This window comes from Bufo gargarizans, chromosome 4 (genome assembly GCF_014858855.1).
Source record: "Bufo gargarizans isolate SCDJY-AF-19 chromosome 4, ASM1485885v1, whole genome shotgun sequence".
NCBI lineage: Eukaryota > Metazoa > Chordata > Amphibia > Anura > Bufonidae > Bufo > Bufo gargarizans.
The window spans coordinates 442,153,021-442,178,938 of record NC_058083.1 but is presented as its reverse complement, the minus strand read 5'-3'; the positions used below and the strand labels follow the sequence as shown (position 1 = coordinate 442,178,938).

General features: G+C 41.3%; 1 protein-coding gene across 6 annotated transcripts in view; it reads right to left on the bottom strand.

Annotated features, from left to right (window-relative positions):
* The window catches only part of TIAM2 (TIAM Rac1 associated GEF 2), a 441,154-nt gene that overhangs the window by 35,225 nt on the left and 380,011 nt on the right, over positions 1–25,918 (bottom strand). For all 6 annotated transcript variants that reach the window (XM_044289376.1, XM_044289380.1, XM_044289379.1 and 3 more), the window contains 3 exons: positions 7,485–7,664; positions 4,777–4,845; positions 4,192–4,317 (listed from right to left, as the gene is read on the bottom strand). In XM_044289376.1, the coding sequence (XP_044145311.1) occupies positions 4,192–4,317; positions 4,777–4,845; positions 7,485–7,664 (375 nt within the window). The remainder of the gene's footprint in view (positions 1–4,191; positions 4,318–4,776; positions 4,846–7,484; positions 7,665–25,918) is intronic.

The window sequence follows — 25,918 nt, the reverse complement described above, 5'->3', positions numbered from 1 at the left end:
TTAAAGGAACCAAAAGTAATTGGACAATTGACTCAAAGGCTGTTTCATGGGCAGGTGTGGGCAATTCCTTCATTATTTCATTCTCAATTAAGAACATAAAACTCTTGGAGTTGATTTGAGGTGTGGTGCTTGCATTTTGAAGATTTTGCAGAGAAGTAAACATGCGGTCAAAAGAGCTCTACATGCAAGTGAAACAAGCCATCCTTCATCTGCGAAAACAGAAGAAAAAAAAAACAACCGAGAAATTGCTACACTATTAGGAGTGGCAAAATCTACAGTTTGGTACATCCTGAGAAAGAAAGCACTGGTGACCTCAACAATGCAAAAAGACCTGGACGCCCACTGGAGACAATAGTGGTGGATGATCGCAGAAAAATTACCATGGTGAAGAGAAACCCCTTAACAACAGCCAACCAAGTGAACAACACTCTCCAGGATATAGGCGTATCCAAATCTGCCATAAAGAGAAGACTGCATAAAAGTAATTAAAGAGGGTTCACTGCACCGTGCAAGCCACTCATAAGCCTCAAGAATAAGAAGGGTAGATTGAACTTTGCTAAATAATATCTTAAAAAAACAGTACACTTCTGAAAGAACATTCTTTGGACAGATGAACCCAAGTTCAACCTCTACCAAAATGGTGGAAAGAAAAAAGTATGGCGAAGGCATGGTACAGCTCATGATCCAAAGCATACCACATCATCTGTAAAACATGGTGGAGGGCAGTGTGATGGCTTGGGCATGCATGGCTGCCAATTGCACAGGGTCCCTAGTGTTTATTGATGATGTGACACAGGACAGAAGCAGCCGGATGAATTCTGGGGTTTTCAGAGACATATTCTGTGCTCAAATCCAGCCAAACTGATTGGTCGGCGTCTCATAATACAGATGGACAATGACCCAAAAACATAAAGCCAAAGCAACCCAGGAGTTTAATAAAGCAAATTCCACCAAAGTGGAATATTCTTGAATGGCCAAGTCAGTCACCTGATCTGAACCCAAAAGAGCATGCATTTCACTTGTTAAAGAATAAACTTCAGACACAAAGGCCCACAAATAACAGCAACTGAAAACTGCTGCAGTAAAGGCCTGGCAGAGCATTAATAAGGAGGGAACACAGCGTCTGGTGATGTCCATGAGCTCAAGACTTCAGGCAGTCATTGCCAACAAAGGGTTTTCAACCAAGTATTAGAAATTAACATTTTATTTAAAATTATTTAATTTGTCCAATTACTTTTGAGCCCCTGAAATGAAGGGATTGAGTTTAAAAAAAAAAAAATCGTTTAGTTCCTCACATTTTTATGCAATCATTTTGTTCAACCCACTGAATTAAAGCTGAAAGTCTAAACTTCAACTGCATCTTAAATTGTTTTGTTCAAAATCTATTGTGGTAATGTACAGAACAAATTAGAAAAATTTTGTCTCTGTCCAAATATATATGGACCTAACTGTATCTATGCACTATGTATTTTAAAAGGCTGACGATGGGAAAAAAATAGCAATAATAACTGGCAGTGCCTATGAATGAAAAGCTGCCAGGAAAACAACTTTGCTAAGAACCAACCTTTGAGGAAATCAGCACTGAAGTTTTGCAGAAGGTTGAGGACCATAAAGGGACAGGGCTTGGACAAAAATATTAAAAGGTACTGCTCGCATATGGCTGTAGACTTTACTGTATGTGGTTTGGGTTCTATTGCTTCTGGCACTGCCAAACTATTTAGATGGACTGGTCATCCGATCTAGGACTACACCCCTCATTTGGGCATTTCAGAGAAATATTAAAAGAAATTGCACACCTTTCATCATTTGGAAAGATTGCATGCATCTATAGAAAGAGACTCAGGGAGGACCACCATCACGGCCATCCCGAAATGCAGCCTTTTGGAAAAGTCTACTCTGTGAAATACTTCAAAAAACTGTTCCTACTGCTTGTATTTGCACAGTGACATCCATCACTCACTCAGTAAAAGACTCAATTATAACCCAGCCAGCCTGGTGTCATGGCCTCTGTTGTGTGCACCGGGACATGGTTGCCATGCATGTTGTTGCAGCATGTAGGTGGCTACTCCTTTCCCCTGGTCCTTCCCTGTATGGTGCTGGAGGGGTTATTTGGCTGGTGTGGATTTAGGTGCATCTTGGCTCTTTATATGTTGTGTTGTGAGCAAGAGGTCAGTTGCCTTCAGCCTTTGTGTGTGCTGGAGTGCTGCTCCTATCCTGGATAAACCACCTGTCCAGTGGGAGGGCCTCCAAGCTTGACATCAATGTCACCTTGATGTCTCCCCTAGATCTTTACCTTCCCTTGTATCGATGTTTGGTGTGGGTTATGTGCGGGGTCTGTTGTCGGTCTGTGTCTGGCTTGTGGGCGTCTGTTTGCATGTTTGCTAGACATTAGTCACATAACCTCCGGAAGGGGATGTCAGGGTTCCCCGGAGGAGGAAATCACAAGTCCGTGAACAGCTCTGCCTGGGGCTGCCATGCTTCCTGTCTGCATGGGGGTTCGGTAGTTGTTGTGGCCGCGGCAGGCAAGTGCATGTCGTTTCTGGGCTCTTACCTGCCGATCCTGTGGCTGTTCACTGGCTGTCCCTTTCCTTGCAGCTAGGCCAGAGGAGACTCCTGTTCATCTGCGTCTGGGACAAACAGGTTGTCTCCTACTCCTAACCTTATTTCAGGGATACTCCGAGCTACCCAGGGTCACAGGTTCCTGTGTATGAGACCACCTACCATCTGGGTCTGCTCATACAGTTAGGAGTCAGGGCCAGGATTAGGGCGGTTCTAGGAGGTGACCCGCTCCCCTTTCCTGGTGTTCAGGCCTAGCTGCTTCCCCGTTTTCCTACATTATAATGTGGGGAGGTCCCCCACCCCCACCGTGACACCTGGTCATTGCGCTACATATCTGATCTGGTTGGAGCCAAAAAGGAGGGAGTGCCCTGAGGGGAATAAGGGTAACAGACCTACAGTCAATACACCCTGGCCAGGGAGACTGCTAGAGCAGGGAATAGTCACTGAAAAATACGACTACCCTCACCGACACAGTCACTAGTCTCATCTTATTCACCTCCCCAATCCTCCCTTGCAGGCTGGCACGTATATATACACACTTCTCTACAACTTTGTCTGTGACCTGGTTGGAGGGCTACCTGGTCTTGCTTACTAGTGCTGCAGTCCCAGTGGCCTTTCAGAACAGTTGTATTCATGCATTATTTGATAGAAAATGTGACACTGATTGCACACAGAAATCTTAATTCAACTAATTATGTGACTAACAGTTAACTGGCTGGACCAGTCCTTACTTCCTAGCAAAAAGTGTGAATACATCACAACTCAGATTTTATTATTTAAACAAGGTAGTTTTTCATTCAACTATAACAATTTGGATTATTTATAAGCAGGTCCTTCACATAATATCCCAGTTAAAACCCATTTTAATTCCAGGTAGTAATACAACAAAACAGGAAAAACACCAAGGAGGGAGGAGAGTAGGCGAATACTGTCACAAGGCACTGTATTACATGTCCAGTGCCATACCAGTTAGTGTCCTCATTCATGATGTATACATACACCAACTAATATCCTTGAACGTTAGGCTACTTTCACACTTGCATTTGGTGCAGATCCATCATGGATCTGCACAAACGCATCCGTTCAGATAATACAACCGCATGCATCCGATCAGAACGGATCCGTTTGTATTATCTTTAACATAGCCAAAACGCATCAGTCTTGAACACAATTGAAAGTCAATGGGGGACGGATCCATTTTCTATTGTGCCATATTGTGTCTTTAAATACGGATCCGTCCCCGTTGTCTTACATTGTGTGTCAGGATGGACACACAAGCAGCGTTTTGGTGTTTGCCTCCAAAGCGGAATGGAGGTGAAACAGAGCCAAACTGATGCATTTTGAGCAGATCCTTATCCATTCAGAATGCATTAAGGGCAAAACTGATCCGTTTTGGACCGCTTATGAGATCCCTGAATGGATCTCACAAATGGAAACCAAAAATGCCAGTGTGAAAGTAGCTTTAACTGAAAGTTTATTTTCCGTCAAACCATATTGATGTCAGTCAGCTGATATTCCTTAATACCCATGAATAATCGAACCTACACAGTTAAATAGAGCAGGCACATAGCAGTATGTCACGCTCATTATTCGCCTGTTTGTAATTATAATTACTACCAATTAATGACTTACTCGAAACTGCGATGGAGTCTCAAGTATGTTAAAGTCAGGAGAACCTGAAATGCCATCTTCCAATGTTTGGAGGAATATCTTCTGGAAATCAAGCATTTCAGGCAGACTGCCAAACAAAGAATCCATCTATAAACAACAAAAAATAAAGTTTTAGCATCAAGCAGTGACAGGCAGACACATTTATTGTGGCCTGCATGAGGCGAATATTATTGTAAATGAAGTTATCCATCATTATTACTTGTGTGAATTTCAGTATATACACACACAGGCCATGCAGTGTCAGAGATTAACTATAACCGCAGTTAGCTAAATACAATCTGATATTCATGAGCTCTGACAGATGTTCCTTCTGAATCTCTATGCAGATCATATCTACTGATCTCCCCGATATAAACAATTTGTACAATGTTCCCAGTGAGAAGACTTGAAAGCAATGGATTGACATTATTACAGTTATTAGCTAAAATAGATTAACTGTACTCCTAATGCTGGCTAAAGCTACCATAAATGTTGCAGCCAAGTGTACACATACATAGGAAATTATTCCTTTGTGTTAGCAATAGAGAATGGCAGTTTTTGAATTACCTCATCCTGGGTAAGGAAAGTTTCATTTTGCAATGGCTCCAAGTACAATTCAAAAAGACAACTTAAATCCTGTAAAAAAAAAAGAAAAAAAAAAAAAGAAGTATAGATTTAGAGGAATAAAAAAATAAAAAATAAAAAACACTGCACAAAAAATAAAGCTTAGGGTCATATATAATTTCCAGGCATCCATGATTCATCAATTTAGTAAACTAGCTGAAGGACCCGGCTTCGCTCGGGTATATTTAATCTATTTCATTTAATGTTTGTGTGTCCCGTTAAAAGATAACACTATCCACTATAACAGTGACATCTACAGCACCCTGACCCCAAAACAGTGACCTCCACAGCCCCCCCGCCCCCCACAGTGCACCGTCCCTTCAAATTGGACCTCCACAGGAGCCCACCCCCTTAACTTTGACCTTTACAGCAGCCTTCCCCTTTAACAGTGACTTTCACAGCATACCACCCCCTTGACAGTGACCTCCACAGGGACCCGCCCCCTTAACAGTGGCCTTTACTGGATCAGGGGTGTGTCCTTTTGAACAGCTCACTCTAAGACAGCAGCACTGTGTTGTCCGAGTGTGATCTGCAGGGAGAAAGTCACCCTCCCTCCCACCTCTGCAGCTGACAGAAGTTGAGTTTTACCTTAATTTTATCAATCCCTGTTGGCTTAGTGGAGGGGTGTGGCCTAACCAGATCAGGGCGTGGCTTAGCGCAACCTACAAGTTGATTTTTAACTTCATTTTTTTCAATATCTGTCAGCTGAGTGAGAGGGCGTGGCATAATTGGATAGGGGGCGTGTCCTTTTGGACAGTTCACTGTAAGACAGCAGCACTGTGCTGTCCGAGTGTGAGCTGCAGGGAGAAAGTCACCCTCCCTCCCACCCCTACAGCTGACAGAAGTAGATTTTTACCTTCATTTTTTTCAATCCCTGTCGGCTCAGGAGTGGGCGTGGCTTAGTGGGACCTGGGGTGGGGTTTTAAGTTAGTCTTTTGAGGGTGGACGCATTGTGGCAGGGGGCGTGTCTGGGCACCTTCCTGCAAAAGTGGCCCCCCTCTGGGCACCTTACTGGCTCATTTACATAACAATGGAACTTAATTTTCAGAAGATAAACACATTTATTGCTGGAACAAAGGCACATCTTGAAATAAGGTACTAAGTGCTATTAGGCCATGGCTTTACTTCAATAGCACATTTCCTTTAATGCTCTCCTACAGCAGTGAAGATAAATTGCTGGGTTTTTAGGGAAACCTGGAGTAAAACTGTATGTGGAGGCTGAAGGACCTGCGAGCTTCTATTGGCTAATGCATTTTTTTTTGGGAATTTCTCAGGAACGGTACGTCCTAGAGAGCTGAAACCTGCTCTAAAACCTTCCCGGACACCTGATGTACCTGTGCGCCAAATTTCGTGACTGTAAATGCGATGGTGTGGATTCCTTTAGCGGACATACACACACACACACACACACACACACACACACTTATATATTAGATAAATTGATATGATGCATATGTGCTGATTTTAATTATTAAATTTAGTAACCAAATATACAAAATGCCATGTTACACAGGAACAACAGCTACGATTTCATACTTGACATTTTTCAGAACTGCTCTGCCAATGGAACTCAGCAGGCCTGAACTGGTAATCTGCCCTACCAGGCAGATTGCCATTTGGGCCAGTCTGTCAGAGGCCGCCTGATAAGATTAAAAAACAATAACTGTACTGATCATGCAAACTCTGCATCATCTGTGCAGTCCAGAGGCTTGCAAAGCTCAAGGACCTGTGTTGACATCATCACAGGTTCTGAACCCTCTAAAAAGTAATGGAACTGAACTGACAATGGTGCTTCTCTAAGATATGAAGTGGGCAGGACCAGGGATGACATCATCACAGGTCCTTTACCCTGACTGTATTGAGAAGGAGAATTTCTCACTCTTACTGCCTTTGTCCTGCAAGTCCGCAAGAAAGGCAAGACATTTAAAAATAGGGACAATGCCGATGCCAGTGGAGGAAGGGTTGGCAGGTATAATATTTCAACTAATGGGGGAAGGGTTGCCAGGGGACAATAATTTTGGGTATTTTGTACTATCTGACCATGTGATTTGGCATTTCAGTGTTCCACTTTTCTTTCCTTTCTAGTATAGATGGTTTGCATTGGGGTATGACAAAGTAAAGCAAAATTCAACACCGCGTGCATTGCGCAACATTATTTTTATCCAATATCATATGTGGGCAGATGGGGTTTGTGTGCCAGGGCGATTATGTAATCCCAGTCTGGCCCTGCATAAAGCAAATTTTATACGTTCACGAGGAAACAGATCCATTCTGTTCCTTCTTTTACAGTCCATATGAAGTGAATTCTATTTAAAAGAAACATTTAGTTTATAGTGTGTGATTTAAGGCATCAGAATATGATAGACAGAAAATCAGTTTTATTAACCCAAGATCACCCAAACATTGAACATTAATCTGCAAATAAGATGAATCTGAACCACAGACAAATTTCTAGTAGCTTTTATGTTCTCTGCATGGCTGTACAGTTTTTTTTTTTTTCTTGCTTGGCATGTTAAAAAAATGCCCTAGTGTGTGTAAGAATATGCTGGCACTTTATAAGAGACCAAAAAAATAAATAAACACCATTACAGAATGTACAACAAAAAACACACACTGTCTAACAAGACATATACACGGATCATAAGCTTCACCTTAACATAGGATTTTTCTGTATCAACTAGTTCTTGTATGACCTTCCGAAGCCTATCTGCATCCGATAAGTGCCGAGCTAATGGTCTCCTTGGGGGGTCTGGGCTGTCATTTCGCCCATCCATCATGTCCTGATTGACTTCCTGCATGCTTCGACACAATGCTGAGATTTGATCAGCACTCTAGTTAAAAAATAAAAAAAAAGTAAATGATTAGTTATAAGATTTGTAATAAAGCAAATGGTTCACCGTTTATAACAGGAGTGCAGGGTGTCATATTGGGGTGAAGAGAGAGACCCTATTTTCCCAGCACAGTTATGCTGCTACAGAACAAAGGCTACACTTAGCCAATTCTCTCTAGTATATTAGGCAGGTACGGTATACTATAGCGATACTAATTATAGCATTTCTTGGCCAACTCCTACTACATAATTATATTCCTCATTAGCAGAGCACATAGATGCCCAGAATTAGCTGAATCACTTTAGGTTCAAGTGTACCCGTAAGAAATATATTTATATAGTGAATACAGAATTACAAAAATGTTTAATTCATATATATTCAGTGCTTGCAGTATTTTGCATTTACAGCCACATCTGCATATTTGTCTCATTCAGATGTTCTATTTGGGCATATGGATGCCATATCTTCAGGATAGGTCATCAATATCGGATCGGCGGGGGTCCGACACACCTGCCAAATCAGCTGCATGAAAGGAAGGAGCCATTACTGTGCACGTGCCATCTCCAACTACGTATTGCTTCATGTGGAGTTTCTCTCGGTGCCTCCGCACCGCTAAAAAGTTAAATGGGTCTGGATCCATCTATGGAATCCGCGCGGATGCTGCTTGTGCATTGAGGACCACAAACTGCAGTCCCCAATGTAAGAAAAGGCAGAGCAACGGCCATATGCATGAGGCCTTATTCACACGTCCTGCCCAACCTCAGATCTACTTAACTGTACTCACATAATGCCGTGATACAATTCAGTACAGCCAAGGTCATACGGTAATTCAAAGCATTATAATGTGTGTTCGTGTCACAGGAGCAGTATTCAGTCCGGGAAATACTGCTTTCACATGGAGTTTCCCAGACTGAATACGCTCATGTGAAATTGTCCCATGTGGGAGATGCCAAATGAGCAGTTGCTCAGATATGGAAGGTGTATAGGTTGTTAAAGGGATTTTCCGAGACTTTATTTTATTTTTTGAATAATTTTTTATTTATTTTTTACTTATGACTTATCAGTAACTGATCAGTGAGACAGACACCTGGGACCCCTGCCGATCAGCTGTTTGAGAGACAACGGCGCTTGTAGCATCACCGTGGCCTGGTCTCATCTCACCAAGCACAGCGACATATATTGTATGGTGGCTGTGCTCGATATTGCAGCTCAACCCCATACACTTCAATGGGGCTGAGCTGCGCCTAGGCCATGTCACGGATGAACGTGTCGTCACTGGCCTAGAAAAAGCTGGAGAAGGCTGTGGTACTACTGCCAACACCGCTGGGACATTTGTTAAAATATCTATAATATAGGAAACCTTTTTAAAATTGTTTAGAATATTTTCTCTGTATGTAAATGGCTCAGACTAGGCACCCTAACCCTAATACTTGTACAGATTTTCACCTCAAGCAGATTGAGATTCCTGTGCATGTCCCAACCAAAGACCTTATTCACACGTCAATGAGTCACAGACATGTAATGTACGCGTTCTTCACAGACCCAATGATTTTAATATGTTTAGGCCTCATGCACACTGCCGTTGTTTTGGTCCGCATCCAAGCCGCAGTTTTGGCGGCTTGGATGCGGAACTATTCACTTTAATGGGGCTGCAAAAGATGCGGACAGCACACAGAGTGTGCTGTCCGCATCAGTTGCTCCGTTCCGTGGACCGCAAAAAAAAAATATATCCTGTCCTATTCTTGTCTGCGTTTTGCGGACAAGAATAGGCAGTTATATTAATGGCTGTCCGTGCCGTTTAGCAAATTGCGAAACGCACACGGACGCCATACGTGTTTAGAGGATCCGTAATTTGCGGACCGCATAACACACAACGGTTGTGTGCATGAGGCCTTATTGAGGCAAGTCAATGGAAAAACCATAAAGACATGCACTATTTTGGTCTGTGATATGGACCATTTAAGTTTATGGAGCTGTGCAAACCACTGACAACACATACGGTATCTGTGTTCTGTTAGTGGAAGCTCTGGAAATTAATTTTCAGACGAGCAGTGTACATGGAAAATGGATGACACACGGACTAAAAACTGATTCTTCATGGACGAACCACTGATCATCTTGTCACAAGTGTCATCATGGTATACAGGGGTGTAGCTATAGGGGGTGCAGTCGCTACCTGGCCCAGTACCCTGGGGGGGCCCAAAGACCCTTGCACCACATAAGACACCAGTATTAAAGAAAGTGCATGCTGGTCACGTTACACCTCTGGCTGGGGGGGGGGGGGGGGTCAAGAATTTGGCATGCGGCGGGGACAGTTTCAATTTTTGTCTCAGGCATCATGAAGAATATGTGCTTCCCTGCCCCTGACCACAAAGTACTAAAGGAAGGGGGCCCAAGTTAAACTCCTGCCCCAGAGCCCATGAGCCTTTAGCTACGCCCCTGCGGGTATGTTATCCGTCTTGTAACAGAAATTGCTAAGAAAAGATTTAAAGGGGTTGTTCAGGATTAGAAAAAAAAAAGATGGCTGCTTCCTTCCAAAAGCAGTGCCACCCCTGCTTGTGGCTTATGTCTGGTATTGCAGCTCAGTTCCATTTGAGTCAATGGGACAGAGCTGCATTACTACACACAACCTGTGGACAGGGGTGGTGGGGTGTGCCGTTTTTGGAAAGCGGCAGCCATATTTTTTTTTCTAATCTTACACAACCCCTTTAAGGTTATCACAGATTTTTCTTTTCACTTATGTTTGTTCTTGATGCAAATCTGCACCATTTGCCATGTATCTGAAAATAATTTCCTTGACTTTACATTATATTCTTTACTCAGACCATTATGGATGATGTGCCCTTTTTTCATAAAAACGGTTCAGAATTAGCGCTGAAATACTGGTGCAGTCAAACAATCCTGTCTTCATTTTCTAAACTTGAAAAAGTCACACACTACAGTACAAACTGAATGATATTCCTATATTTACTGCTGCGGTTATTACTTATCCCACCCAATACCTTCATTTATAGGGGTTTCTTTATTTTCTTACAATTTAAAAAAAATGTTTGGTCATCTTTGGACTCAACATATCTCATTATTTTACTTGATGGATGTTCACTCTGAAACAATTCGTATTTCTGTTTTCACATCAGTTTAGTTTTCTGTTGTTCTTCTGATCTGAAAATTTTGAATAGCCTTCATGCTCATTTTGCATCCGTTTTTTTTCAGCCTGAGAACTCTTATTTTACACGAGTGGAAAAAGTCCTGTAAGGAGGAATTTTTCTTCCATCACAAACAACATCTCTGATGGAACTGACAAAAAAAAAAAAAAAAAAAAGGAGAATAATGGATGTCCAAAATTTGGAGCAACGCTAGGAGCCAGGTAAATAGAATTTAGAATGAGGGGACCTTTAATAATAACTATATGGCCTGTCTATGTCTGCCTGTCCTTCCTCCAATTTATGTATTTTTTTAAATTTGGGGTTCGTCAAGATCTCGCAATAATGTAACTAATGTAAAAATAACAGTGTAATATCTGACTGCCTGGTCTGTTACACATCACAATACATAGGAATCACACCACAGAAGATGATGGTGCTTCACAAACTGTATTTCTCATCAGTTATTACTGAAGATGAAGGAAAACAAAGTTCAGGAACAAAAAAATAATAATAATTCGATTGACCTCATACAGGTAACAGTACTAGCATTTTATTAGTATTCTAATGTATATAAATGTTTTCAGTGCCAATTCATATGTATTTTTATACATTCTATGCCGAAAATTACAGTACTTGCTTTTTCATTAAAGTATATTTCCTACAGAAGTAGTGGTAAATATAACCAGTTGACTCAAACTAATGAAAGCCAGGTTAAATTACCACACTGAGTTTTAAGCCAATTAATTAGGTTTACGAGATGAAGATACCCTTTGTGCATTCAATTACTTTACTGTAACTGTGTAGTGTAATAATTATCAGACTAAACAATGTTATTATCCACATAAATACACTTGATATTATTAAGCATCAATACATAAGCCCTTTAGGTCATTCTAGTTTTCCCCGTTACACAGTACTGAACGTTGATTCTGTAAACAACTGTATCCATTTTATGGTCTGAAAACCACGGATCTGCAAAATACAGATACAGTCCATGTACAAGCTTCAATTTTCTCACTCCATTCACGAGAACTGGCCATTTCTGTCTGCAAAAATGGACAAAAACAGGACATGTTCTCCATTTTCTAGAAGGGTCACATGGATGCAGACAGCATATGGATGACATATGTGTACTGTCCATATTTTTTGCAGACCCATAAAAATTATTGGGTAAGATTTTGGGGTGCACTCAATGTCCAAAATTCTGAAGAATGGCATATGCTTACACATGACTTTCAATTCTGATGTTTCGGTCCTAAACTTGGACCTTGGTCGCAGAGTCATGAGAGGAGGAAAGCAAGAGGAATAAAGAGGGCCCCAAAGAACAGCGGTGTGGCGCTGTGGCAGTGGCACTTGTCGGGTCCGTGGGTGGTCCACAAATAATGTGGATCGGACTCAGACCCAATATCTGGTCGTGTGTACGTAGCTTTTTACTGAAATCTTTTTAAAAGGTATATTGCAACCTTGGAACCACATTATAACTATATACATTTGTGTCCAGAATTATAGCAGTCAGACATCACTAACTTGATCAATCACTGTTTTTGGTAGAAATTATATTATATATAATTTACTAGCAGGTGTAGTAGCGTAATAGAAACAGACCCAACAGTCATGACATGCATGCTGATGATTCTCTGTAATCCAATCACTTATTGAAAGGGGCATGTGCAAAATAATAGCAGTGTGGTGTTCAATGAGTGAGGTCTTTCATTCTTGAAAAACAAGTGGCAATTATTGCCCTTATTTAAGGAAGGAAGGCAGCACATGTTGTACATGCTGGTTACAGTGCATTTCTCTCTGAAATTCTGAGTAAAATGGTTCATTCCAGACATTGTTCAGAAGAACAGCGTACCTTGATTAAAAAGTTGATTGAAGAGGGGAAAACATATAAAGAAGTGCAGAAAACGATAGGCTGCTCAGCTAAAATGATCGCAAATGCTTTAAAATTGCAACCAAAACCTGAAAGACGTGGAAGAAAGCGAAAAACTACCATTCGAATGGATAGAAGAATAGCCAAAATGGCAAGGACTCAGCCAATAATCAGCTCCAGGAAGATCAAAGAAGGTCTAAAGTTACCTGTGAGTACTGTTACAATTAGATGACGCCTATGCGAAGCCAATCTATCTGCAAAAAGCCCCCGCAAAGTCCCACTGTTGAAAAAAAAAAAAAAAAAAAAAGACGCGCTGAAGAGGTTACAATTTGTCAAAGGACACATTGACTGGCCTATCTTTTTGGGTCTAGTGGCCGGACCAGTTTGTCAGATGACCCCCAAACACTGAATTCAAGCCACAGTACACTGTGAAGACAGTGACGCATGGTGGCGCAAGCATCAGGATATGGGGATGTTTCTCATAATAAAGGTGTTGGGCTTATTTATCGCATACCAGGGATCATGGATCAGTTTGAATACATCAGAATACTTGAAGAGGTCATGCTGGCTTATGCTGAAGAGGAAATGCCCTTGAAATGGGTGCTCCAACAAGACAACGACCCCAAACACACCAGTAAACGTGCAACATCTTGGTTCACGACCAAGATTGCCGTTATGAAGTGGTCAGCCTAATCCCCAGATCTTAATCCAATAGAAAACTTGTGGGGTGACATCAAAAATGCAGTTTCTGAGGCAAAACCAAGAAATAGAGAAGACCTGTGGAATGTAGTCCAATCATCCTAAGCTTAACCCCTTAGTGACCAAGCCTGTTTGGGCCTTAATGACCAAGCCAAATTTTGGAAATCTGACATGTGTCATTTTAGCTTAGAATAACTTTGTAACGGTTTTGCACATCAAAGTAATTCTGACATTGTTTTCTCGTCACATATTGTACTTTACTTAGGTGGTAAAATTCTACCGATAAAATATGCGTATCCTTATTAAAAAAGTGAAATTTTATGAAAATTTGTAAAAAACTGCACATTTTCCTATTTTCAACTGCAATATTTCATATACATACATAAATACTATTCAATATTTTTTTATCAGAAATTTATTTCCACATCTTTACTTTATTTTGGCTGCACTCACAAAAATTTTTACTTTTTATTTTTTTTTATTTAGGAGACTTTACATTTTAACATAAATGTTAAAAAATTTTAAGTACATATTTTTTCCTGAAACAAGCCAAGTTTGCAGAGGTTTATAAGTGTCAGAATAATAGAAACCCCCCAAAAGTGAACCCATTTTAAAAACTAGGCCCCTTAACGTATTTATCTATGGGTGTAATGAGTTTTTTGACCCACTAGTTTTTTGTAGAAATTAATGCTAAGAAGGTGAAAAAAAATAAAAATAGCTCCACGAACCATCCCAAAGGGATCCCTCCCTCCCTGGAAAGCCCACAAACTAAACAGAAAATGAGAATAAATTGAATTCCTGACCCCCCCCCCCCCTGTTCTTTTTGGTATTAAATAAAATTAATAATTTGCAACCGTATGGTACGTTTCAAAGCAGGGGTAATTACAGAGCCCTGGTTGTGATGGGCAGCTGGGGCAGTAAATCCGGGTGTCCCTCCTCCTTCCATGTTTGCTACACACCCGGCATCTTTTCTGTGGATACGTTTTGCTGGTAGTGGCAGGGACGGGGTGAGGGAAATGGCGTTCTAAAAGCCTTCGAACGTCCTCCGATTCGAAGGCTTGCCTAGGTGCGGGGGACTCAAACAGGAGACTCTCAATCACCTTCTCCTGGTACTCGAGGAAGTTAAGGTTTCCCTGGGACTTTTTGAATAAAATAAAACTATTATAGGTAGCAATCTGGATGAGGTAGATTGCTACCTTTTTATACCAGGCCCTGTTTTTTCGCTTCACCAGGTAGGGGTGAAGCGCTTGGTCCGAGAGGTCTACACCTCCCATAAATTTATTGTAGTCTGTCACACAGACCGGTTTGTGCTTGTCCGCCGTAGCCCCCCTCTCCCTAACTGCCACTGTGGTGTCTGCATGCAAGGTGGTCAGCATGTAGACATCCTTCCTGTCCTTCCACTTCACGGCAAGCAGCTGGTCACTTGCGAGGGCGAAGGATGTTCCTTTCTCCAAACGTTTGGAGACCAGCGGTTGTGGGTATCCAACTCTATTTTTGCGGACTGTCCCACAAGCCCCTGTGTTTGCAGCATGGAGGGATTTATAAAGGGGTATACTAGTGTAAAAATTATCGGTGTACACGTGGTACCCTTTGTGCAGGAATGGTGCCAATAAATCCCACACAATTTTTCCCGATGTGCCAATATTTTTGGGGCAGCCTGGGGGGTTAAGTTGGGAGTCTCTGCCCTCATAAATAGACAGGCCACAGGTGTAGCCGGTTGTGCTCTCGCACACCTTATACAACTTTACCCCATATCTGGCACGCTTGGAAGGAATATATTGACGGAAGGAAAGGCGGCCTTTAAAACTAAAAAGGGACTCGTCAACTGATAATTTTTTCTCAGGGGTATATAATTTCAAAAATAAATCTGTAAGGAGGGAAATAAGGGGTCTCAATTTATTTAGGCGGTCGAAGGCTGGGTCAGTTCTGGGGGGGACTTGGGAATTGTCTGAAAAATGCATGAACCGCATTATGACTTCATAGCGGTTACGGGACATAACTGCTGCAAACACAGGGGTTGAGTGGACAGTACTCGCAGCCCAATAGGATCGGACAGAGGTTTTTTTTACAATGCCCATGTCCAGGGTAAGCCCCAAATTTTTTTTTATTTCAGGGACACTTGTGGGGGTCCACCGTCTTACATAAATAGACGTGGGCTTTTGTACAGCAAACTGTGTGGCGTACAAATTAGTTTGCTGCACAATTAACTCCAGGACTTTATCATCTACAAATAAATGAAAAAAATCATAAGGGGTAAAATTGCCGACATCCACATTAATTTGGGGAGTGGGTAAAAATTGGGGTACTTGGGGGGAGAATGAAGTGGCAGGAACCCACGTAGCAGAAGGGACGGGACCGCTGGGTGGAGAATGAGGGGAGGTGGTGACTTCTACCACCATAGGGCTATGGGGTCTGGGGATGGAATCAGAGTCCCCGTTATCTGAAAATATTTCCGCCTCTGAAGCGGTGCCAGATTCAGAGTGGTCAGAGCAGAGAAATTCGTATGCCTGCTCCGCACTTAACAATCTCCGAGCCATTTTTTTTTTCTGTACAGCTCAGAAAAATTCAAATAACTGACCGTCCCTAAAAATGACTGACACCCACCGACTGACGGAGTGACACCCACCGACTGACGGAGTGACACCCACCGACTGACGGAGTGACACCCACCGACTGACGGAGTGACACCCACCGACTGACGGAGTGACACCCACTGACCGCCAGTAACAGACGAACAGGGTCCCTAATAAAGATAAATGACGGACGCCTAATCACGGACATCCACTGACCGCCAGTTACTGACGGACAGTTTATAATTTGATTTTTTTTCTTTTTTTTTTCACAGTATGTAATCACAGAGCCAGGACAGAAGTCTGATCTCTCTCTCCTCACAGAACAACTGCGCTGAGGGGAGAGAGAAGCACAGCCCCTGTCCTGGCCATGTTTTGTAAATATAATGGATGTGATCTCCATGATAGGTTTATCATGGAGACCACATGATCAGGGACCATTATTATTGGTCCCTGATGGTTACTGTGCTGAAGGCAGATCTTCAGCACAGTAACCAGTGCGCATGTCTGTGCCATTTTTTTTTTTTTTTTTATTAGATGGGGGGGGGGGGCCCTAATAACTTTATTAAAATATATCTAAGGGCCCTATTGCCCCGATCGGGGTGCTGGGGGACCCGATCGGGGTGCTGGGGACCCGATCGGGGCATAACTTGAACTTCTCTCTCCTCTCCTGAGGAGAGAGACCTTACAGTAAGCGGCGGCGGCCGGCTTTCAGTCTGCGCATGCGCCGGCCGCCGCCGCCATCTTCCTTGAGGGTAAGGGGGGGGGGGGGGGTGAGGATCGGGACCCAGCTTAGGGATAGAAGTGCTGGGGGACCCGATCCTAGCACCGGAGACTTTCTCCCTCCTCTCTCACATGAGAGGAGGGAGAAAGTTTTAGTTCAGGCTTCATTTTCGGTGATCGCCGTGATAAAGTGTATCACGGCGATCACGTGATCAGAGACTGCTTGTCACGGTCTCTGATCACTGCCCCGAGCCCTCAGCTACCTCCGGTAGCTGCGGGCACGGAGCTACTACGCTTGATTTTAGCGTTAACTCGGGCTGAAGTGCCGCCGTAAAAAGGCGGCGCTCCAGCCCAAGGCCCCTTAGTGACCGCCGTAAAAACACGTATGGGTGGTCACTAAGGGGTTAAATACCTGTTCACAGGTGCCAGAAGTTGGTTGACTCCATGCAACACAGATGTACAGCAGTTCTCAAACAGTGGTTATACAACTAAATATTAGTTAAGTGATTCAAAGGAAAGCAAAATCTTAAAATATTTTTTTGTTTATATAGTGAATGTTTGAGTTTGTAAAGAAGAATACAAACACTGCTATTTTTTGAACAGTCTAATATTAACTTTTCTTCAATTTTTTTTAAGAGGAACAACACAAATTTGATATCTTTTTCTTCATGTTTTGATTTGGAATAGAATGTGTAGTGTTCCCAATGCATTTGTGTGCATGGAAATAAAAGCTATTATAAGGACTTTGTGCTTTATTCACTTTTTTTAAACACACTGCTATTATTTTGAACACAACTGTACAGTACAGTGCCTTGAAAAAGTACAGTATTTATACCCCTTGGACTTTTCCAAATTTTTTCACATTAAACCCTCAAAATGTATTTTATTGAGGTTTCACGTAATAGACCAACACAAAGTAGCAAATATGTGTGAAGTGAAAAGAAAAGGACCCTAAACATACAGCCAGAGCTACAATGGAATGGTTTAGATCAGGCATGCTCAACCTGCGGTCCTCCAGCTGTTGCAAAACTACAACTCCCAGCATGCCCGAACAGCCTACAGCTATCAGCCTACAGCAGGGCATTGTGGGAGTTGTAGTTTTACAACAGCTGGAGGGCCACAGGTTGAGCATGCCTGGCTAAGATCAACAGAAAATGTCCTTAGACTGGTTAAATGCATTTTCAGCAATTTTATAATATAACTACCAGAAATGCTTCCTTTACTAGTGGGGTGATTTGGTTGCAAGTGCAGACCATCCCAATGCACTTAAGATCCTACCTATTGTTTTCCTGCATTATCTATAGACCATCGTTTCATTTGGCAGCACATTGCATCAGCTTCTGTGAGAATTCAGTGTAGGCCACTGTAAAATGCCTATTTAAAAAATTATTTCTGAATGAGAATTCTTCGCCTTTATAAAGAACCCAATTCAGATAAAAACTATTACATTAGGACTGAGAACGGATCAGAAAAATACTGAGATTAAAGGGGTTGTCAGAGTTAAAATACAAATTTGTGCTACAGCTGTAAATGGTCATGGTCAAAAATAAACAAATACTCATCACTCCACTTCCAGTCCTGAACTGTACTCTGGTCCTCCTTGTGGTGGTGACATTCCATGAGAACAGGTCACTATGCAGCTAATCACTGGCCTCAACAGTATAGGGGGCGTCACTGCTGCAGACAGTGATTGGCTGCAGCGGTGACCTGGTGTGCGCAGAATGTCAATGTTCCAGCAAGGAAAACAAACCGCAGCAGGAAGTAGAAAAAAGTGGCAAGCACGGCTTCTTTTGTTATTTTAGGCCAATCACAGCTGCTACCTGAATTTTTTTTCAACTTGAACAACCCTTTTAAATACCAACTTTTTTTTTAATTATTCTTCTTGTTTAGGCTCTCCTCTACATAAAATGCAATGTGTACATAGATCACAGTATATGAAAAACACAGTAGTAAATTGCTGTAGGACGGTGCCTTTGTATCACAAAACCTTTAGGGGGGGAATGCATGTCTGTATGAAATCCGAGGCATGTGATGGTACAGTATAAGATCATAGATTTCCATAGGTGCCTACTTTAGGATCCATGAACTTGAGGTCTAAAGATGTTTGTTTTTTTCTTAACAAACAGTAGAATAAAAATAGTATACATATTTGGAGAAAAAAGTTAAACATTATAATATATACACTAAAGCACTATATTAATAAAGTAAAGCCTACTGAACTTCTAAAAAGGCATCCAATCTGGGTTAGTACCATATACTTTATACAGGTCTGTATAAACATGAAAGGGTCATACTGACATTTTTTCAACATGTATTTTGTATGACAATATGATACTACTCTGAAAACTACAGCTAATTCCTGATTTCTTACCGTACCGGAAAACATGAAGCTGAACCATCTAAACAGCTGAGGCATGTTGTGAGATCTTTGAGAGTGGTCTTCAAAGCAAACTTCACTGCTAAAATTGCCAATTGTAAAGATTTTTTTTTTTCATCCATATTGCCTCCAGTAAAAAAAAAATGCCCACAGTCTCGTTTTGAGGTCCTCCTTCTCGCATATAAAATATCTTATTTACTCTACAACAGAGCTAATCCAGATTAGACTGGAAGAGAACATGCAAGGGAGTGGCCCTGCACAACTAACTAAACCAGGATTATGTGGGATTACTTGCTGGACTTTGACCATATGTCAGTTTAAAGTGGTTTTATAGGCCTCCTGTTTGTCATCGCCTTTAACATGCTCTTGCACTGAAGTCATACATGGAAAACTCCTCAGGTCTCTAAAGTAGCTAGTAAGGACATTACAACTAACACTATGGATATGAAAAAAAACAGAGCTTTGAAATTTCAGCTTCTCTTGACAAAGGCTAAAAATATAATTGTGCTGTTAGTCAACCATATTTACATGACAAAACATACTAAACCATCTTGTACAGCTGCACACATCCAAACCTAATATACTAGAAGCACCTTATTTGTATACAGAAACACAATTTTGTAAATGTTATAGGTAGAAACACAAGAAAATGATTTAAAATGTAGTAGAAAGCTGGTCACAGATGGAAGTGCTTCAGTCTAAAGGCCCATACACACTTTAGAGGCCTAGAAAATGTTGACCTATCCCGCAAGAGGTGAGGCAGCCAATAATCTAATTTGTATGGGCTTCCCTGGACAGATGTCAAGTGAAAAAGATGTACCGAATTTCAACACCCCTTTTTGTTCTCCTAGGAGATAAGCTTTGTACTCTCTCCCCAATGAAAACAAATACACAGCAGGGGGAGATGAATCACGTGTGTATATCTAAGAGGGAGTCTGCTAAAAGAGTGTTCGGCTGACAGCTACTGCAAGTGTATGAGCAGGGTGAACTGGCCGTATACCCTACAGGAAACCGTCCTGTTAGCCCAGTGCCCAGGGGGCTGCCTGATCCCTCCTCATGGCCACCAGCCAGGTAAGTAAGGATTTGATGCTCCCAGAGTTAATTAACACTGGGAGCATCAAGTACTTACGCATCTGAATGGCAGCCGCAGGTGTCCTCCTGACCCACAAGTTTCACTCTATTATCATCCTGAGGCAACTGAAATAGAAGGAAAGAATGTGGCAGTTGGCATTGGCCATCATAGAGGGGCAACGTCTGAGAAGTTATTTAGTGCTGCTGGTATTTGGCCCTGCAACATGGGGCCACCTTTAGTTTTTCATAGGGTCACTTTACATCCCCAGTCTGCCCCTGCGTATAGGCACCTTAAGCACTGGACTGATATCGATCATTATACATGAATGGAACTGAAATGAATAAATATGACACTAGAAACCATTACATACAATTAACACACAGTGAGGTTAAGGGCTATTATTTGGATCAAACAACTATAGTTTTACCACTATTTCTCTAAACTGCCAAGAAAATGCTTGACAAAACATGTAAAGTGGTTGCAATACTATGGACACACTGAGAAAATGTATTTTAAGGTTTCTCTTTATTACAAGGAAACATGACAATGACATTAATAGCTTCAAATAAACAAAAAAAAATGTTCACCGTTTTAAAGATCCAAAATAGTTAGTTATGCAGCCTTTTTTGGCAAATTTTTTAAGTTCTGATTATAACATTAAAAAGGGAACACAATGGTTTACAGATTCCAGAAGAATACTTAATGCATAACATATGTTACAAACCATATTAAGAAGGAAGGGAAGTAATAGTGCAGCACGGTGCCTGCGCAAGACCATGGAGCTGTGAGTAACAGCAAGCTCTTCACTCACACTTCATGGTCATATGGTTTACATCAAATCCCCAAATTTGCATAGAGGACGAATTATTTGACTGATTGTTTCAGCCCTAATCTGAAGATTTTAAAATTTGGGGTCTTGGGATGGAATTGCAAAATTCAAAACATATCATCGCTCTTTTTGATTAAAGAGGTGGCCATATCCTCCCTTTAAGACTCTAGGCATCTCCCATATATCAGAGGAGGGAAGGTTTGATGCAGTCTATAGAAGTACTGTGTCAATGATCTCATCTATATTATTACTGGTGATATTTTATGTTCCACTTTTGGCGTTATGGATAGAATTTCCCAACTGACCAAACAATAAAGAATAAAGTCATGCAGCATTTTTTGTATTTTAAGACGCAACATCTCACAATTACAAGCTCGAATTCAAATAGCCAAATAGTAGACAGACAATCTATTAAATGACAAGCGACAAGTTTAATGAAGCAGAAGACACTCTGATCTTTATCTATATAATAAAAAACTAAAGGGCCCTTTACACAGGCCGAGAACCTTAAAGATAATCACTAAAGTGTACCTATACGTTCATTCATCAGGTTAGAAAACAGTTTCTGCGTACACAAAAATAGCACGATCTGCTGCTGGAAAACAAGCTAGTATGAGGAAGAGCAATGGCATTAGTGACCGTTCCTTCGCATATTCTGGAGGAGATCACTGCATGTAGTTGCAGAGGTCTCCTCCACAAGCGAGCAGCAGATTGTCGGGAAGGAACACTTCCTTCCCGATAATCTGCTGCTCTGTCGTCCCATGTAACGGGATCTCAATATTTTTAGACTCTAGAAATACATCTAGGCCCTTCCTGTCTGTCTACAAAATAATCTTAAAATCTTCCAGTTTTCACCCTGGCCATAATATTCTGACACTTTCTGTAGAAATCACTTTTCTGCAGTCATCTCATTATAATCACAGACAGGCATATACAGGCAACACAGAAACCACTATTTATAAAAGCATCACAGCTTATCTACTCCCTCCAGTGCAGAATATCCCTAGAACACCCTCCCATATAAGTCAATAAACATCTCCAGTCCACATGTTCCAGTCCATTAACCACTTCAGCCCCCCTTGCTTAAACCCCCTTAATGACCAGACCACTTTTTACAATTCTGCACTACACTACTTTCATGGTTTATTGCTCGGTCATACAACTTACCCAAATGAATTTTACCTCTTTTTCTTCTTACTAATAGAGCTTTCATTTGGTGGTACTTCATTGCTGCTGACATTTTTCATTATATTAATCAAAATTGACCGAAACTTTTGCAAAAAAACACAACATTTTTAACTTTCTGTTGTAAAATTTTTCAAATAAAACTCAATTTCTATATAAATCTTTCTCTAAATTAATTGTTCTATATGTCTTTGATTAAAAAAAAAATGCAATAAGTATATATTTATTGTTTTGGGTAAAAGTTATAGCGTTTACAAACTATGGTGCAAAAAAATTTATTTACGCACTTTGACTTTCTGAGCACCTGTCATGTTTCCTGAGGTTCTACAATGTCCAGACAGTAGAAACACCCCACAAATGACCCCATTTCGGAAAGTAGACACCCTAAGGTATTCGCTGATGGGCATAGTGAGTTCATGGAAGTTTTTATTTTTTGTCACAAGTTAGCAGAAATGGAATTTTATTTCTTACAAAGTCTCATATTTCACTAACTTGTGGCAAAAAATAAGATTTTACATGAACTCGCCATGCCCCTCACAAAATACCTTGGGGTGTCTTCTTTCCAAAATGGGGTCACTTGTGGGATATTTATACTGCCCTGGCATTTTAGGGGACCTAAAGCGTGAGAAGTAGTTTGGAATCCAAATGCGTAAAAAATGCCCTGTGAAATCCCGAAAGTACTCATTGGAATTTGGGCCCCTTTGCGCATCTTGGCTGCAAAAAAGTGTCGCACATGTTGTATCGCCGTACTCAGGAGAAGTAGGGCAATGTGTTTTTGGGTGTATTTTTACATATACCCATGCTGGGTGTGAGAAATATCTCTGTAAATGACAACTTTTATATTTTTTTTTTATACAAAGTTGTCAATTTACTGAGATATTTCTCTCACCCAGCATGGGTATACGTAAAAATACACCACAAAACACCAACTTGCCCAACTTCTCCTGAGTACGGCGATACCACATGTGTGACACTTTTTTGCAGCCAAGATGCGCAAAGGGGCCCAAATTGCAATGAGTACCTTTAGGATTTCACAGGGCATTTTTACGCATTTGGATTCCGTGAGGGGTATGGCGAGTTCATGTTAGATTTTATTTTTTGTCACAAGTTAGTGGAATAGGAGACTTTGTAAGAAAAAAATAAAAAAATAAATACATTTCCGCTAACTTGTGCCCAAAAAAATAAAAATAAATCTTCTATGAACTCACCATGCCCCTCAAAAGTTATCTTTATAGTGCCGCAGCGATTTTACAGTGTTTTTGCAGTGATCAGAAAAAAAATTGGCACTGCGGTGGGGCGGACTGAACGCAAGTGTGCGCACAAGATCAGGCCTGATCGGGTGAACACTGCGTTTTTTGTAGAGCCTATAGAACATGTCCTATTCTTGTCCGCAATTCCGGACAAGAAAAGGCATTTTCTATATAGTTCTGGCAATGTGCAGGTCCGCAAAATGCGGAAAGCACATTGCCGGTGTCCGTGTTTTGCGGATCCGCAAAACACATACGGACGTCTGAATGGAGCCTTACAGGGGGGTGATCAATGATAGGGGGTGATCAGGGAGTCTATATGGGGTGATCAGGGGTTAATAAGTGACGGGGGTGTAGTGTGGCGATTGGTGCTACTTACAGAGCTGCCTGTGTCCTCTGGTGGTCGATCCAAGCAAAAGGGACCACCAGAGGACCAGGTAGCAGGTATATATTAGACGCTGTTAACAAAACAGCGTCTAATATATTTTTTTAGGAAAAAAAAAATAAAAATAGCATCTACAGCCTGCCAGTGAATGATCGCTGCTGGCAGGCTGTAGAATAACTTGTCAGCCGCGCGTCGCTGTGAACGTTCACGCGAAATCTCGGCTCTCGTGGGATGACGCGCCAAGGAGGAATAACCCGGCCGCCCGCAGGACGCATGCCTGCGTTAGGCGGTCGGGAGAAGGTTATAACACAGTTATGAATGCTGGTAACAGGTGGATGCCACTGTAATATGTACAGAAAATAGTACCAAAAAAATCTACACTAAAAAAATATAATTATAATAAAGTAAAACATATTAGTAAAAAAAAGAAGAAGAAAAAAAAGTGTCTGGTTTTAAATAAAAAAAATAGAAGGGATACATTCCCTTTAAATTCGTTCTCCATCTTTACATCCCTTGTTAATTATGCCCTGGGATTTCCTCCACCTAAAATGAGAACCTCATCTGTGCCTTGCCATTTGAGATGCTTCCTGCTTTCAGCCTATAAACTTCCAGAAGTGGTGACTTGCACTGCTGCAGCCATTCACTGTCCTCAGTGGTGACAGGTCCCAAAGTAGCATGTGACCCTACAGCAGAGCAGGCGAGGGAATTTCAGGTATGGCACATTCTGGAACATAATGAAAAAGTGAGGCTGAAAAAAAAAAAAACTTTACAGCCCTTACACACGTGAATTTGGCTCTTTGGTACATTACATTTGGTACATCTTTGGTACATTACAGTACCGGTACATTTACAGCCCTTACACACGTGAATTTGGCTCTTTGGTACATTACATTTGGTACATCACAGTACCGGTACATTTACAGCCCTTACACACGTGAATTTGGCTCTTTGGTACATTACAGTACCGGTACATTATTGTGGCATTTCTTTTTCACACACAGGATAAAAATGTATATTAGCTTAATACTAAGTAAGGCGGTATTTATTGTATATGCGAGTACGCATGTGTGGGGGTAGTGTATAATAGTTTATGTGGGCGCGCTTCATTTTCTTTTCAATATGTCAGAAAGTAGGTTGTTTTATAGTAAACGTGGGTTTATATATAGCTATGCCGTACAAGAGTTTTAGATCATACAATACAGATCTAACTAATAATGGCACTGACAAAGCCTTCACTGACTACAAGCCTTACAGCTGCAGGAGTGCTGGACATTGGAGTTTTTGGTTACATATTTGACGTCATATACTTGCCCTTTAATTGCTTCCTTTGGTTTTGGTAACCTTTGAGCTTGCCCCGCCACTGGTCCATTTTCACTCTAGGATGAATTCAGTGGAACTTAACACATAAAGAAGCATCTTATCTCCATTTTGCCATCATGCTTCACATAAAAAATCTCAAAAGTCCGGTCACACATTGCATTCTTAGTAAAAAATTTACCTGGAAGAAATTGCCTCAAAAGAGTAGAATCTGTAGTGTCCGAAAAGGCTGGTTGGAAGTCCCTACGCTCTTCATATTAGTTAGAAATTGTATCAGCAGTTTCTCAATCATAATGAGGAGATAAGCACTAAAAAGCAGAAGGGCCCGCCGCAGCTATATTCCACCAGAATAAAGATTCATGGGGCAGAAAGGTCAATGATTATGTACCCTAAACTCATTATTGTAAGACACATAACAATCATCGGGAGCATTTCTTCCTGGAGATAAAGCTGACATAATTTAGGGCAGCCATCATTATTAAACAGGAACTCTGACTACTTTGAGCATATGCCAAGAACCAGTTGTTCAGAGTCGGACCTGTCAAGCTGTGGGAACAATAGGCATCCAGTAGACAGCGTGAAAAGCAGCTAATTAGAGTCAACTGTCACAAGCCCACAAAGACTTCCAGAATCAACAACAATGATTCACTATGTACTGTATTAGTCAACGCTCCGAGTGACTAAAAAAGCCACAATGTAGTCCAGCACCCCTCTCGCCTTGTGTAAAGTATAGGTTTGATGCATATATATTGTATAATATAGCTTAAAAAACTAAAAGAATGCATTTGTCCAATTTATGTTGCATCAATTTCTGCAAGCTAGCACAGGACT